The sequence below is a fragment of the Bidens hawaiensis genome, unplaced genomic scaffold (genome assembly GCF_021521415.1).
Source record: "Bidens hawaiensis isolate Kalapana, Puna unplaced genomic scaffold, B.hawaiensis_p1.1 tig00020662_1, whole genome shotgun sequence".
NCBI lineage: Eukaryota > Viridiplantae > Streptophyta > Magnoliopsida > Asterales > Asteraceae > Bidens > Bidens hawaiensis.
In genome coordinates, this window is record NW_027493167.1 from 169717 (window position 1) to 183443 (window position 13727).

The 13727-nt window shown below is 35.5% G+C and overlaps 1 protein-coding gene across 1 annotated transcript; it reads right to left on the minus strand.

Moving 5' to 3' along the window:
- Window positions 1-459: 459 nt before the first annotated feature.
- Window positions 460-10018, minus strand: LOC143561318 (protein trichome birefringence-like 39). Its single transcript, XM_077049436.1, has 5 exons — window positions 9733-10018; window positions 9405-9579; window positions 1685-1860; window positions 1376-1534; window positions 460-998 (listed from the first exon to the last, which is right to left on the minus strand). Exons 1-5 carry the CDS (start codon window positions 9996-9998, stop codon window positions 707-709), a joined length of 1068 nt encoding a protein of 355 aa, XP_076905551.1. The 5' UTR covers window positions 9999-10018; the 3' UTR covers window positions 460-706.
- Between the last annotated feature and the right edge of the window lie 3709 nt (window positions 10019-13727).

The window sequence follows — 13727 nt, forward strand, 5'->3', positions numbered from 1 at the left end:
TCTTTAGTGTTGGGTATTCTTCATTTGCAGGTTTTTCTTTTATGGACCATCATGTTTAATTAATTTAATTGGTAATAACTCCTCACTTTAAGACTATGCTTAACATTTCTTTTTCTTTGTGTCATCATAGGTTCTTAGCCCATTTACGTATTAGGTTTTGCTAATTAATAAGTTAGATTGGTTTCGAATCCTTTATCTTTTCTTTCTGTCTCCTTTAACTAACCTGTTTTGTTTTCGTGTAGCTCAAGAACGATCACACGTTGGCAGTCAACAACATAACCGAACCAACAACCAGTGCACCCGCAAACGAAGCACCACATCAACCGCGCTGCCACCAACAAAACCAGCACCTAAATATTATTATGAAGGACGAATGTTTTGATAGAATAATTATAAAATTATAATCTTACTATCATAGCATAAATTATTTAAATATGGCAATTCAGATAGAATCAAATGTCAAGATTTTACAAAAGAATCATCAGCTTGTTCAATCTCTTTATTTCACAAACAAGTATGAACCAAAATGTGTAAAAAGGAAACTAATGAAACCATTGAGACTATGACCAATAAATCACACACCCTGTAACAAGAAATTCTAAGAAAAAAAATTAATCGTACAAACATGGCATGTTTGTGCAGTCATGTTTGTATTATTTGTCCATATAAAAACCAATTCTATTTTAAGATCAATCATATATCCAATCTAGCCGGAGATAGCTGCGTTTAGAAGTATGTTCCAAGTATCCGGTAAACCAGGAAGACACCAATGGCTACAATCTAGACCAATGTGGTTGCCACTATAGTATGTTGGGTGAGCATCCTTTCGATATTGAGAAAGTGTTGTGATGTCGAGTAAGTAGACTGGTTTTTTGACTCGTGCCAACACTTTATTGAGTACCACAGACGCCATAGGCGTGCCCGCTGGATACCGTAAACCAAAAAATGGTTGGGTTTCACCCTGGCACGTTTTTGATGGCTCATTCCAGTCCTTTCCCCTGTGTGATTCATGTTAGAAAATTTAGTTAAAAACTAGAATTCACTGATTTTGGACTAAAAAGAACTATATGTATTGATTTTAGTATAATTATTAATTAATGGATGTGTGATATCCAGAGAGCTTACTTGTAGGATGATACCATTCATAACTATAAAACAAATCTTGATACGGTTTACAACTGAAATAAATATATAAAAGAGTAGACATAGAAGCAGAATGGTTGAGTTTGTTGTTTAACACATTTTTGAAAATAGATTTTGTGTCTGCTCTGAAACACTCGTTTCTTCAAGGGTATAAGTTAATTTTGTTACTACTACTACTATTATTATTATTATTATTATTATAAAAAAAATAAATCAAAACTAGAGAACATACTCATAATGGATGGGGGAAATGCCTTGAAAGAAGACTTTGGTTTTCGAGGGGTCTACATTACGATTTACCCATCTCGACCATGTTGTCATCCCTTTGTAATAAGCCACAAGTCTATTCATGTCTTTGTATAATTTTCCTCCTTCGCCTATGTAATCCCACCTACATTCGACTCGTTTAGGATCAAAGATATTAAAACAATGTGATTATAAAGTTAATTTTCCTCCTTCGCCTATGTAATCCCACCTACCTTCGAACTCGCCTATGTCATCCAACTCTTATACAATGTGATTATAAAGTTAATGAACTTACGGTTGGTCACGACCTGTGTGAGTCCACCAATGCCATGAGTTAAAGATTAACATGTCATTTCCCATCCACACGTTTCCTTGAATGATCGAGTCAAGTTTTAGCACAAGTCCTTCGTTTTCTTTAACAATGTCGACTAGAGTGGTGGTGCGATATATTGACAGTTTTAGACCATAATCCTATTAAACAATAACAAATATGTTAAATATAATACATGCCTCGTTTATGGTAGTATAATTTTTTTGAATGACTATAGATTTACACACTATGAGTTTTGAACCTTTAACCTCCTATTATACGACCACGTTTATGGTAGTATAAATGTATAATAGTGTTGGATTTTATGGATGTTTCGGGTCGAGTCAACGCGACCGACCTGAATTTGACCCGGACTGAGTTACACCGGGGGTTAACAGATTATATATTAGCCCACTTAAGTGTTAATTGTGCTCGATACAAAAGACTACATGGACCGAATGATGGTTTAAGGCTTTGGGTTATTAATTGGGCTTAAAGCCCATTGGGGTTTAATTGTTAAACCCTAATTATTTACTATAAATAGATAATGATACTTCCATTTTTAAAAAAATAACAAAACAATTATAAACCCTAGCCGCCTCTTCTTTTCCGGCGCCGTTTTCTGGCCACCGGAAAACCGAGCTCACCTATATAGTCACCATCATCTGTCCATTAATCACTGGAACCCTCCGCCGCCCTATATAAGCTTCATAATCGTCCAGAACCTGCATTTTCCGGCGACCTTTGAAGATTCCGGCGAGGGTCGTTTTTCCGGTGAACTCAATTCTGGCCGCCGCTTCTTCTAATCATCACTGGACATCACCGCCGCCTGTTCTAGAGGTCCGGCACTGCTGTTCATTGCTGATATCAAGTTGTTGCTCATGTTCCGTCGCATCGCCGCCGTCCTCCGCCACCATTCCGCCGCCGGAGCTGTTGTGGTATTCCGCCGGAGCTGCCGTGAAGTTCTATAGTGTCCAGATCTAGCATATTTGTTAATACCTCGGTGTCTTCCCGGTTCTTGAAACTGAGGTATATCGAATACCCCCTATGGTTGTTTATTTATTCGTACTCGTATCGTTTGTAATCGGATCCGGGTTCGGGTTTCGGTTTATGGTTCGTTATAACTATATTAATATCCGCTGCGTTTTTATAGATCGTTCAACTTTATATATTAATGATGATTAATATTTATCGTAACGACACTAATAACTAAAACGGGTTTGAAAAAGTTTTATCCGTTTTCGTTCTCGAACCACCGTTGAAACCCAACAGTGGTATCAGAGCCGCGGTTACAACGTACGAGTCGATACCGGTTCGTTTAAAACCGGATCTACATCTTAAACTTTAAATCGTGTAAAGTTTATAGATCTAGATTTATTTTCGGGTGATTTTGAATTGGTCAAAGTTTTGTTTATTTTATTTGACCAAGTCAAAACGACCCGAAATTCGTTTATTGTGAATATGTAAATCCGGCCCCGACCTATGTGATTGTTTGGTTGTGTTTGATGTTTGAGCTTGTTTTAGTCATATGGTTGGTTCAAAAGTTGTAAAAAGTTTATTATTTAATTTTCGGTTTTCTTTTTGCCATAAAGATGGTTCAAATTTGTAATAGGACATATTATTGTTAGTTTATAAATTTGTAATTAAGAAGACGCGAAGATAACCGAGAACGAGCTCATGGACATCTTGGAGTTAGTGGGAGTTCGGACAAGACGACGGGATGCACGGAGAAGTCCATCCTTGTGGTTGTTTGTGTTGTGAACCCCTTGACCCGATCGGTCTCCCTAATTGGCTCTAACGAGACCGATCAACTTTGGCCATAAAGGATTTACATATTTTTGTTATTTGCTATTTGTGGTTGCTTGGTTTGATTATAATAGGATTATAATATCACCAACTTAATACCAAAAAAATTGGAAAATAAACATTTTATTAATCGATTTTGTTTTGCAAATAAAAGGCGTTTTGATTTCCAAAACTAATAAGTTATTATAACTTAAAATTGGTTAGTCGTATCGCTACAAACTTAGTTTTAATAGGTTATTTAAAACTAAGTGTCCTGAGAGATGAAAGGGTTCATCTATGCGTCGCGGTAATAAATACAGTAAAACTTGACTTTTACTCTATTTGGTAATTTTAAAATTTATCCCAATTTAAAACCAATAGTTTATGCCAATCCTACTACAAGTCACACTTGAGGCATACTGCGAAATTTCGAGTGTTTGGAGCTACAGCACCGCACTTGTTTTCTAGCCTATCCCATCAAGGTGAAAGTGCTTCGTTGACACATCCAGCCCTTTCACACGTCACGGTACTAGGACAACTATTATTTTACTCTCCTGTTACGTGCTAAAGCTGTCTGGAGACTTAAAGTGGGCAAAGATGAGGCTAAACATATCTATACAGACAATCGTTGTCTCTATAGGCCTCATAACCGAGAGTTGTGCTCTATTCACAATTGACAATCGTTGTCGGTCTGCCTAACCACTTATTAATGTTGTGTGCTACAGCTGCCTTTAATAACTGGAAGCCAGATTCTCATACTCCTAATTAATTAATGTTATTGGGTCATTAATAATAGGACTACAACGTCGAAAATACTAATTAAATTTACTTTTGCTTAATTAATCAGATGTCGTCAAACGAAATTTCACCCTACGCCCTTAAGACTATCCTTGAGAAGGATAAACTGAATGGTACCAACTTCATCGAATGGCACCGCAACTTAAGACTTGTTCTCACCATGGCAAAGCGCCTGTATGTTCTCGATGGACCTGTTCCAACCGAGCCTGAAAACAACACAGCCGCTGCACGAAAAGTTCTTGACAAGCATAAGGATGACTCGGCTGAGGTCTCCTGTATTATGCTAGCCACCATGACTTCTGAGCTTGCTAAAGGCTTGGAAGACTTTGGTGCCTATGAGATGCTTTAGCAACTCAAGGGCATGTTCCAGAAGCAAGCCCGTCAAGAACGTTTCGACACCATGAAACAACTCATCAGTTGCAAGATGGCAGAGGGGTCTCCCGTCAGTGCTCATGTTCTAAAGATGAAGGGGCACATCGATCAGCTCAAGAAACTTGATTATCCCATGCCCGATGAGATGGCATCAGATTTCATTCTCAACTCTCTCCCCAACTCATACGACCAGTTCGTAATGAATTTCAACATGAATGGTTGGGTGAAGACAGTGTCGGAGCTTCATAACATGCTCAAGACGGCTGAGATGAACATTCCTTCTAGGACCAATCAAGTTCTGATGATTCAATCTGCTGGTGTCAAGAAGCCAAAACCAAAGAATCGGGGTTTTAAGGGAAAAGGTAAGAAGAAAGTTAATGTTGCTGCCCATGTTGCCACCAACACTAACAAGGTGGTTGCAAAGAAAAAGCCACCGCCCTTTGAGGAGCGCAAGTGCTTCAAATGCAACCAAATGGGGCACTGGATGAGAAACTGCCCCAAGCACCTTGCTGAAATCAGAAAGAAGAGAGCCAATGGTGAAGGCTCTTCTAGAGGTATTTCCATATACGTTATTGAACTTTTCACTGTCTCTAGCAACACATGGGTATTTGATACCGGATGTGGTTACCACATCGTTAATGTCTTGCAGGAGCCTGAGAAGTGGAGGAAACTGAATAAAGGCAGCATGGAACTCATCGTTGGAGATGGGAAGAGAGTACCAGTTCTGGCAACTGGAGTATTTTATTTTACTTGTCCATCTAGCCTAGTTTTTTCTTTAAATAATTGCTTGTATACTCCTGGCTTGACCAGAAACATCATTTCAGTTTCGTTGTTATTTGAACAAGGATTTAAGTATGTTCTTAATGGCGTGGCTATTTCTGCTTACTTAAATGATAACTTTTATTTTGAGGCTAAACCTCGAAATGGTATTTATGAGATTGATGTTCAACCTGACAATAACGTATATCATCTTTCAAAACGTATCAAGACTAGTGTCAATGATACTTTTCTATGGCATTGCCGACTTGGCCACATAAGCAAGGCAAGAGTTAAAAGGCTCCAATCCGAAGGTATTCATGAATACACAGGACCAGACTCTTTTAACACTTGTGAATCTTGCTTAGCTGGCAAACTCGCCAAAGACTCCTTCACTAATAAAAGTGAACGAGCAAGTGATCTGTTAGGACTCATACATACTGATGTATGTGGACCTTTCAGAACCATGACTAGAAACCATGAAAGATACTTCGTTTATTTTATCGACGATTATAGTCGATACGCTTATGTGTATCTTATGAAACACAAGCACGAAACTTTTGAAAAGTTCAAAGAGTTTCAAAGCGAAGTGGAAAACCAACTTGACAAAACCATTAAGATACTTCGATCAGATCGAGGTAGAGAGTATCTCAGCACAGAGTTCATCACTCATCTAAAAGAGCATGGAATTGTTTCACAGCTCACTCCACCTGGCACACCCCAACTTAATGGCGTGAGCGAGAGGAGAAATCGAACTTTGCTAAACATGGTTCGATCGATGATGTGTAGAACCAACTTGCCTCACTCCTTTTGGGGTTACGCCCTTATGACCGCCGCCCGCATTGTCAATCTAGCTCCAACTAAGAAGATAGACAAAACACCATATGAGATATGGCATAAGGGAAAGAAACCCAAATTGTCTTATCTTAGAGTATGGGGATGTGATGCTTATATCACAAGTGAGTCTGATGACAAGCTTGATCCCCGCGGCGAAAAGGTTATTTTCGTCGGATACTATTACAAGAGCGGTTATTACTTCTTTCATCCTGATACAAATACGATTTCTGTCAGGAGGAAAGGCTACTTCCTTGAAGAAGAATTTCTTAGTCAAGGAACTAGAAGTGACATTGTCGATCTTGAAGAAATTCAAGAACAACAATCAACCGCTAAGGTAGTTGGAGAGTCTGATCAACAGGTTGTTGTTGCTGATACATCAGACGTGAACACAAGCGTTCGCAGAAGTAGTAGGACTCCCGTACCAAATTCTAGATACTTATGTCATCTAGATAGTGCCGAAGTCTTATTAGTAGCCGAGTCTGGGGACGAGCCTACTAACTACAAGTCTGCTATCTTGGATCCGGAATCCAAGAAATGGCAAGATGCCATGAATGCTGAGATGCAGTCCATGCATGATAACCAAGTTTGGAACTTGGTTGAGCTACCCCCCGATTGTCGGGCGGTAGGGAGCAAATGGATTTTCAAGAAGAAAACCGACATGCATGGAAATGTGCAAACCTACAAAGCACGGCTAGTCGCGAAAGGTTTCACTCAAACTCAAGGTGTTGACTATGATGAAACTTTTTCGCCCGTTGCTATGACTAAGTCAATTAGGATATTGCTTGCCATTGCTGCATACTATGATTATGAGATATGGCAAATGGATGTCAAAACCGCTTTCCTTAATGGACATCTTTCTGCAGATGTCTATATGGTTCAGCCTGAAGGTTTTGTCGATCCAAAATATCCTAATAAGGTTTGCAAATTGAACAAGTCCATTTATGGACTTAAGCAGGCATCTCGAAGCTGGAATCTTCACTTTGACGAGAAAATCAAAGAGTTTGGTTTTGTCAAAAACGAAGATGAACCTTGTGTTTACAGAAAGGCTAGTGGGAGCACTATATCATTCCTCATCTTGTATGTGGATGATATACTGATCATTGGAAACGACATTCCTATTCTTAAACAAGTTAAGCTATGGTTGGAATCTTGTTTTGTAATGAAAGATCTTGGAGAAGCCGCTTATATTCTGGGAATAAAGATCTATAGAGATAGATCTAAGCGGATTCTAGGGCTTAGTCAAAGTATTTACAGATGTCAAAAAGGGTTGCACGTGAATCCCTCATTTTCTCTGCCAAGGTAAAAAACATTAATTTTATTTTTTATTAAATATTTATTACATTTTTTAATATATATTATATGTTTATAGATTATTTTATATACGTAGGAGTCATATCGATTTACTCTCGGAGATATCTGCGTAAACCTACAATGTATGACATCCAACGCATATATGAGGTGCACGCAGAAAAACATGGTTTTCCTGGGATGCTAGGTAGCATCGATTGTACGCATGTTGGATGGGCTATGTGTCCAACGGCCTGGCGAGATCAGTTCCACCGTGGTGATCATGAAGGGCCGACCCTTATACTTGAGGCGGCGGTGTCACAGGATCTTTGGTTTTGGCATGTTTTTTTTTGGTATTGCTGGGTCAAATAACGACCTTAATGTTATCGATCAGTCACATTTGATCAACGACCTTATCGACGGGGTTGAACCACCTCAATCTTTTGTTGCAAATGGAGAACTCTTCAAGTACGGGTACTATCTGGTCGATGGTATTTACAACGAATGGGCTTTGTTAGTTCAAGCTTTTACAGATCCAATCGCCGATAAACGGAAGTATTTTACGAAGAAGCAAGAGTCTGCTAGAAAAGATATTGAAAGTGCTTTTGGAGTTCTGAAAAAACAATATTATGTGCTGGCGAACCCGATACGTTATTGGACTCGGGAGAGGATAATGGACGTCGTCTACACGTGTCTGATCCTACACAACATGACGTTAGAAGACGAGGGCAAAGCTATCTGCCAAAACTACCAAGGTGACATTCCGCCACAACCGTCCACAATCAGTGATCAACAAAGACTTCATAACATAGCAAATATCAAGAGCCGTGAGATAAACGGGAATCTTCGACATGAGTTGGTTGAACATTTGTGGGCGAGGCGACCCGATGATCTTGTATTAGATTAGTGTTATTATTAAGTATTATTGTTTGTTTAATTTTTAGTATGTTTTTTTTTTGTAATTTGAATTTTAGATATTAATGTGTTTTTTTTATTAATGTGTGTTTTTTTAATAATTTATGAGTTTTTTTAATAATACGTTGTTTGAATATATTTATAAAAAAATAAAAAAAAAATTTTCGCTGGAGCCCCTCCACACCAGGGGTCAGGGCTCCAACGGGGGCTCCAACAACCCCCTTATCCAGTTTCTCTCTCTGCCACACGTCATAATATTATTGGTTGGAGCCCCCACTAAAGCCCCCATTAAAGCCCCTACACCCTTAGTCTAGCGTAGACTAATGGGCATAAAACAATCAAAGGCGTGCATCAATTTCCTGCCAATCATTTCATTATGCATTTAAAATTAAACTAAACTTACATATTCTTATTTCTTTCTTGTAATTAACGTTATTATAAAATAATTAAATTAACCCTGTACAAGATTATTAAAAACATTGAAGTAGTTTTATAAAAGAAAGGTAACTTTTTTATTGTATATATTAATTAGTTATTTATAAATTCCAAAGAATATACAAAACAGTTTTGATAACCATAGTAAAAATAATTACTTTTTAAATCATAACTCATATAATAGCGTAAGACTGTTCAATGAACGAGCAAAGTCGAGCTAACATCAGCTTTTCTACCAGCCCTCTTTACTAGTAATCTTTAATCCGAATCGAAAACTCAGCTCCTTTAGATTCGAAAAGTGGAACCTATTACCAAATATAATAGTATAATATTCTTTATTAAGTGATTTCCTTTTTCTTCTTAATTTATTTCATCTTGTCATCATATAAATGAATTAATTAAACTTTACGTAAAAGAATAATATGCCAATAACGAAAAAGAAATGTGGAGGTAGTTGAATAGACAATAATTGACCACAAGAAAAACAAATATCAATTAAAAAAAAAAAGAAGAAACTAACTTGAAATGTAAGATCAGTAAGACTCCCACCACTTTTGACAAGTGTGTACTTGGCATGTGGCACCCATGAATGAATCATGCAACTCAGTGAGATCCACATGTTGAAACTCAGTGAGTCACCCACAAACATGATCTTCTTTCCCCTCCATTTCTGCAAGAACTCCACACCATTAAACCTACAACAAACAATTCGGAACGAAATCAATAACAATACCACTAAGGACAGAGAGACTGCTTACAGCGAGACAAAATCAATGTTTCCCATATATGTTAAAATATATATGTGTATTGCCACCCACCCAAAAACAGCAAAAAAGAAAAGTACAAACCTTGGAAGGTTACAGCCGAAAGGTTGCCACCTGTACTTGAGATACGCTCTGTCGGGTCGCCGGTATTTGACGCAATCGAATTCCGGGTCGATGAAAGGACAGGTTGCTGGGTTGTAAAGAGGGTAAGATGGATCATACACCCATTTGCCTTTGAAGAAATTGCAAGAGCTGGCTTCTGAAGAGTTAAGGAAAGGAGTGGTGGCATTTATCTGATAGAAAAACAAAAATAATAATGACAAGGTTAATAATGAGGTGAAGGATCCCATTTCTTGGGTTTCGATCCACATTGGTGCTGGTGTATTGGTGCCTTTAGGTGTATATATATTGAGAGAATACAGGAAGAGAGAGGGAGTGTAAATTATATTAGTATAAATATAATATAATGATAATTAAAATGAATTATGAATATATAAATATAAATTTACATTATCTTTTAAAAAGATTGGTTCAGTATAAATTTTTATTTTTCATAAGCTCGTCTATTCCTAAATTACACTATTCTAGAAACATTTTAAGTATGAAGTTGTAGTAATCCCGTTCATATCCATAACTCCGATAGTTGACTCAGTATTTGTTATGTAAACGAATGATATAAACTTGGTAGTTGTAATTATTAAGTGAGTCCGAATGAATCAAGGCAATTACGTGTTTGGATGCGTTGTTTTGGCATCCATATTTCTCTATTTTATGCTTTTTTTATTAGTTTTGTAATTAGATTACGTTTATGAGCTTTAACTTTTTACCTATAATATAAACTATCATTAATAGATTCTATATATACTTTTACACTCACTTTTTTATTCTAAAGGTCTTATTACTTTTATTTTCTATTGTTATCATCATATTGTGAAAATTATAACTAGTGTTAGAAAGTAAAATTATGTATTGTTAAAATTTATATATTAGTTACTATGTATAAATGTAAAAAGTTAAATATATATAAAACAACTAAATTTGATTAATTTCGTATATACTTTACTAGCATTATATTATAATATACCCATATAAAATTAAAATATTATATATATTCTTACAAGATAATTAAAATATTATATATAAAATAGTTAAAGTTAATCCGACAATGACCATGTACTTATTATCCTTTATAAAGTATTCTATTGTGAAACACTTTTGTGAAATGACGTGTGTTAATAAATATAAGAAAGTTTATTAAATTTCTCAAAAAACGCACATGGCATGTAAATAAGTGGAACTATATGGATTTAAACATGATATAGGTTATGTTATGTTAAAACGGCACATGGCATGTAATGTAATAGACTGTTGTATATCTCCAAAACTCCTATGAAGTTTTAGGCTCTGGAAAAAAAACTATAAAATTAAGTTTTTAATTATATGTTAAATAATTTAAGGTCATGTGTAGTGTGCACCGATTTGGACTAATTTTGGGCACGAAGGGGCTACAACACTGCCTCCCTGGGCGAAATGTGGGGCGAATTGTGGGGGGAGGGGCAGGCTTTTATCGCCGGCTTGTGTTGTTTATGAGGGGGCGAAATGTGTTTTTTATTATTATTATATTGTGATTGAGAGAAGGGGATATATATATATATAGATACATATATATATGTATATATATATTATATTTGTAGCCCCTACATTATTACACCCCAAAATCAAATTCTCATCCCTTGCTGATTGGGCGTCACACGGTACAAAACACCCGAATTTGTAGCCCATCCATTACACATGGCCTAATAGTTTAGTAATTGAATTGTATTTTCAAAACCCAATATAAACGATAACAATAATGAAAATTATAAACAAGTTACTAAGGTATCCCATATAAAACACACAGGGTCGGGTTTCAACGAGGGTGTAGGGTGGTCGACGGACCCCCAGCCAACACCTACTAGGCCCGTGATTTTTTTATAAAGATTATATACATTTTTATGAAAATCGATATGTATATTTAATGTTCAAACAGAATTACGCAACACTAGCTTGGTCTAGTGCAAAATGGTATGACTCTCAACTAAAATGTTGTGGGTTCCAGTCTCACTTGATACATGTTTAAACATATTTTTATAAAGATTAAGTTGTTCAAACCCAACAATAAACCCCTTTAACTTGAGGCCCAATTTTTTTCGCCTATGGCCTAATTTTTTTTAACAATTCTCGAAAACGCTCGAAAAACACAATAAGAGTTTTTTTTCTATAAAAAAAACAAAAAGAACAATGCTAATGTGAACTAAACTCATGGTCTTTGGTTTAGGGATGATAATGAAACCCGAAACCCGAGATAACTGGAACGAGTTTTACCCATCTCAACAGGGTTTGGGACGGGTTTCGGTTTAGTTTTGAAATTTTTCTCGGGTTTGGGATGGGTTTGGAATTTCTAAAATATCTGATTACCCGGCCCGAATACCCGATAACATTAACCCATTTATCTGATTATATACCTGACATAACTTTATTATTATTATTATTATTATTATTATTATTATTATTATTATTATTATTATTATTATTATATGGCTGTTTGTAATATGGAGAAAACAGCAAGTAGATACTTTGTTCAATTAAGTGAGGCTTTTAAATCCATTTAAGGGTACCTAGCTCAGTTTCAAAAAGAAATAGATCGAACATATATATATATATATATATGAAACTTGTGTAGGCAATTATGTGAGATATTTTATGGTAATCATTGTTTCTTCGTTTATAATCAATTATTTATAATTTGTAAAAACTCGATAGATACCCGATGGGTTTTTTTGGATATACCCGACGGGTTTGAGACGAGTTTTTTAATCAGGTATGGGTTTGGGGTTGCCTAAACCCGTCCCAAACCCGACTCATTGTCATCCCTACTTTGGTTCATTGGATATATAGAGAGAGAAAGAGTTATAATATATAATTGATTTCTTATGAGAACCACCTTGAGTTTTAAAAATTCGAAAGAAATCAACATAACATTTTTTTCACATATATGTAATATATGTAGGTTACATGTACATAGAAAAATTACAACATTTTTTACGCATCTAGTCGACTTTCTTACATTTGTGTAGCGGACGTTTAAATTAGTTTAATCACTGTATATCTTTATTCTTTCTTTTTTACTTAATTTTTTAATCAGATTTAATTTAAACCACATAATCTAACTTATTTAATTAAATGTGTGGTTAAGAATGAAGTTTTTAAAGTCCTTAAAAATCAATAAGTTCTCAAATTATCTCTCTCTAATATATATATATATATATATATGTTTGATTTCTTTTAAGAAGCACTTTGAGTTTTAAGAACTCGAAAGAACTCAACGTAACAAAAAAATTTTGAATTTGTTTTTACACATATGTAATACGTAAGTGTAAGTAACGTAAAAAAATTACAATATCTTTTTACACACCGAATCGACTTATTACACATATGTAACTAACATTTAAACTTGTGTAATCATCAAAATACATATTCTCTCTCCTGATTCATTTTTTGATCAGATTTATTCTCAGCCACATATTCCATACTCATTTAATTAAATGTGTGGTCCATACTGAGTTTTTAAAGTTCTTGCAACTTATCAAGGTTCTCAAAATATCCCTCCCTAATATACATATACATACATACATATATATATATATATATGATTGATTTTTTTGAGAACCACTTTGAGTTTTAAGAACTCGAAAGAACTCAACGTAACAATTTTTTTTCGAATTTTTTTAACACATGTGTAATACGTAAGTGTAAATGATGTACAAAAAATTACGGTATTTTTTACACACCGAATCGACTTTTTACACATGTGTAACTAACATTTAAACTTGTGTAATTATCAAAAATACTTATTCTATCTCCTGCTTCATTTTTTAATTAAATTTAATCTCAACAACATATTTCATATCATTTAATTAAATGTGTGGCTCAAAATTGAGTTCTTAAAGTTCTTAAAACTCACAATGGTTCTCAAAATAACCCTCCCCTTCTTATCTTACATAAGTAATGAAACAAAACCCCCAGGGTATGTTTGGTTG